General features: G+C 32.8%; 1 protein-coding gene across 1 annotated transcript; it reads left to right on the top strand.

The window, feature by feature from the left end:
• The first annotated feature begins 1,862 nt into the window (after positions 1–1,862).
• On the top strand, positions 1,863–2,210 carry LOC113337719 (putative invertase inhibitor). The gene has a single exon (XM_026583314.1). The coding sequence runs from the start codon at positions 1,863–1,865 to the stop codon at positions 2,208–2,210; it is 348 nt and encodes a 115-aa protein (XP_026439099.1).
• Positions 2,211–3,820: the final 1,610 nt, after the last annotated feature.

The following is a 3,820-nucleotide window of genomic DNA, read 5'->3' on the forward strand; positions in this document are numbered from 1 at the left end:
AATTATAGAGATAGAGTTGGAGAGGTAATGGTTCGGTGGTGAATGATGTATTATGCTTTGAGAAATGATTATAAGTGTAAACTGGGAATTAATAGATGGGATTTAGGATATATGAAATTTCTTTTGGATGGTACTTAGGATAATTGGGGGTAGGAATTAAGGCGGATGGGAAATAGGAAAAGTAGGGGTATGAAATAGGAAAAACCTAGGATAATGGGTTTATCAATTTCCAATTTTGACGTGTTAACTGTAAATTCAGTTCATATAGAATTTCAATGCACGTGCAAAAATATAGTATAGGTAAATCTTGGAACCAATATCACATATCAAAAACAATATATTTCATTAATGCCGAATTATATTTCCAAAAAATAAAGTAGGCAATTACTTCCAGATTTACTTTGTTTTTATTTGTAAAGATAACCTCATTAATACCAAATAATATTAATTTCAGAGATCCGAAGAAAGTAATTACTTCCTAATTTTCCCTGATAATCTCTTTAATACCCACTAATATTAATTTCAAAAATCTTAAGAAGGTAATTACTTTCTGGTTTACCCTACAAATATCATAGAAATCTTGTAATAGCATGGAAATAAAGGGTCCAGATCCCATGTCCCCTTCTTCCTTGTGCCCTCATGTCCCTTCCTATAATGTATCGACACGTGTCTCTTCTTTACTTCCCATAATTCTTACTGTTAGAAAATCTCATTATTTTGAGAAATGAAAGCCGAAAGATAATCACTTTCCTTTGTTGGCGTTAAACCAAATCTGAACCTAATATCTACTTGTTAATCAGCAATGTTTTCTGTTGAAAGGAAAAATCAACACAGTTCATAAATCATGAACGATTAAAAATAAAAACTATTCATGTGCCAAATGATCGTCAAGCACAACGCAAGCTGGATTTTGGTAAGAACATAGATTTCAAAATTTCTTTAGATGCTAATTCTAATTAAGAGTCAAATGCAGTGATAAATCAATTCGCTCGAGAATAAGCAAAGCACAAATTCCAGTAATGTTTGGAGAAGGGAAGGAGTGAATATCAATCCCACTTGGTTTGAAGGCTAGTTGATGATCGCAAGCATGAGTTTGAAGGATTATCTCTTAATATCCCATGTTCGTTACGATCATGTTTTAATACTCCATGCCCAGTAAGCTGAGGTAGATGGGGTAATCGTATCATTTTCTAGAACAACATCATCAAAATTTTATTCTACATGAATGATGGACTACTACTAATACCTTCGACAAAATACAAAAATCAAATCAAATTTTATTTTAAGCTTGGGTTTATTTTGTTAACGTACTGCAACTCACTGATGCATCTCATACAATTAAGAAAAGATGAACTTGTTTAAAAAAATTAATATTGAGAAGGAATTTGATTCTTTAGCGCCAACAAAGGAAAGTATTTTATCTTTCCGCTATTGTTTCTTAAAATAACAAATCTTCAAACTGTAGAAAATATGGGACGTAAATAAGATACACGTGTCGATACATTATAGGAGAGACACGAGGGCACATGGAAGAAGGGGACATGGGATCTCTATACTAAGGGTTCCCTAACTAAAGATCATTGACTTGTCTCTTTTTCTTTCTCTCTTTTCATGTCATAGAAATCCAAACAAAAGTGATGAATCGATCAATCTCATTGCTTTCTCTCTTTTCATCAATCCTCCATGTTTTTCTTGTTTTGAACTTCTATGGGTGAGTTACTGTGAATGGAGATATAGTCAAAACATTTTGTAAGAATGAATCGATAATTGATCCCTCTTTAAATTATGACTTTTGTGTTTCATCTCTCGAAGCCAACCCTCTTAGCAAAACTTCTGATATTTTCGGACTTGCTGTAATATCAATGGAGCTTTCTTTGAAGAATGCAACTTATATTCATACATATATTGAAGGAATTTTGAAGGATGTAAAACAAGAACCGAGAACTAGGATGTGTCTAAAGGATTGTATGGAATTTTACTCTACTGCTGTAGAAGATCTTCAAGAAGCCATGGAAGCATTTAATGGTAAAGATTATTATAATGCTCTCAGACTTGTGAGCGATGCCGGGATCTATGCAGATACATGTAAAACTGGGTTTACAGAATTTGGTGTTGATTTCAATCTATTAAGGAAACAAGATTATGATTTCTATCAGCTAACTGACATTTCCCTAGATATAATTGCAAAAATATCCGATTCAAAAGTGTAAGATTTGAAGTAATAAAGAAATTTATGTCATGGTCATAGATTTTGGAATTTTCGCATTATTTTTGGCTTATCTTAAATATAGCCCATTTTTAGGCAGTGGTACAACCCTTGGTTAAGTGATTTACAACCTCTTTAAGAATGTATAATATTTGTTGACTAAATCACACACCCCACTCTCGTCATCACTTAGTTTTCCATTTTCGTCGTTCTATTGTGCTTGTCCATACCCGTTTGGGCACTCTTTAATAATTGACGAATCTTTTTCTGGTCATTATTATCCATCATTATCCATCGATTGTCCATCGATTGTCTCGTAATGATCATCATTGTTTTATATGCACTTGTGATTGTGCACAGAAGTTGGGGGTGAAAGGACTAACACATAATCAAACATTTAAGTTTTATCTGATAATCAATTGGATTTTTAAACTTCTATTTATATCATATCAAGATCACCTTGATTAATAAATTATGATAAGATGATAACCGGTTATGTAATTCTTAATTTTTTTTAGGGTTTAGAATTCAGAAATAAATTATTGCGAAAATTTTCATTTTGAAAATGATGGGATTTTTAACAAACTGCCACACTTGCAAATCCCGATTCAAGAAAATGCCACCGTTTTTTTCAGAGTTTATTAAATACCACAACCGTTAGATATTCCGTCAGGGCCCACTAACTCGGTCTATAATCATTGAAAAAGTCAATACAACGTGTCAACATTACCTAACTACCCTTGAATTCGTGTTGGTCCAAACTCGACAATGACTCACACTATTAGGTCGATTTGAATCAGAGATGAAATCTCTTCCTTTCTTCTCTTCCTTCTCCTTCTTCTTTTTCTCCGACGTTCCAGAGATGAAATCTCTGTTGAGAAAACCTTGCAGAAAATTAGTGAAACCAATCAACCGAGTGTGGTGCTGATGAGTTCATAGTTGGGTTTGGTTAGAATCCACGATTGAGTTGTAACGAAATGTTTCTGTGAAGGTTAGAGTTTGATGTTGAGTTTATTTGGAATTGATAAGCTAAAAGGGATGTTAACAGATGAAGATCAAAGGGTTATTGCTAAATTGAAGTTGTAGTATTGTCTTGAAGAAGAATTGAGATGTTAATGAAATTGTGAAGAAATTAGGGTTCCTGAAATGAATTTCGAGATTCAATTAAGGGTGAATAAGAAGGAATTAAAGGATGGGTTGAATAGATTGGAAGATTTTGATGGATGAATTAAGTTTGATTGAGAGAATAGAATATTTGGGAATTGAATTAGGGTTGGTTAAGAAAATGACTGTGACGGAACTCTCTCTTTCACGATCTCTTTTCTTTAAACTAAAGTGAAGAAGACTTACTGTTCAGAAGATCATCTCCAAATTGTTTTTTTCTCTCTGGGTTTCCATTTTTCTACTACTTTTCCTGGGTGTTGCAGAATAAACAAGGTACTTATTTTGATTTCTTTTTTCTTTTTTTTTTGTAATCAAATGAACTATTTTTCTCCAATTATAAGATTCTCAGATGGGTTGTAGTCAAAATATCAAATTGGTTTTGTTAGGATTGTTGGTTTGATTCTCTGAATAAAGGGGTTCTTTTTCTTTCTAGAAAAGGGTTTTGTTGTT

The sequence above is a fragment of the Papaver somniferum genome, unplaced genomic scaffold, assembly GCF_003573695.1.
Source record: "Papaver somniferum cultivar HN1 unplaced genomic scaffold, ASM357369v1 unplaced-scaffold_175, whole genome shotgun sequence".
NCBI classification, from domain to species: domain Eukaryota; kingdom Viridiplantae; phylum Streptophyta; class Magnoliopsida; order Ranunculales; family Papaveraceae; genus Papaver; species Papaver somniferum.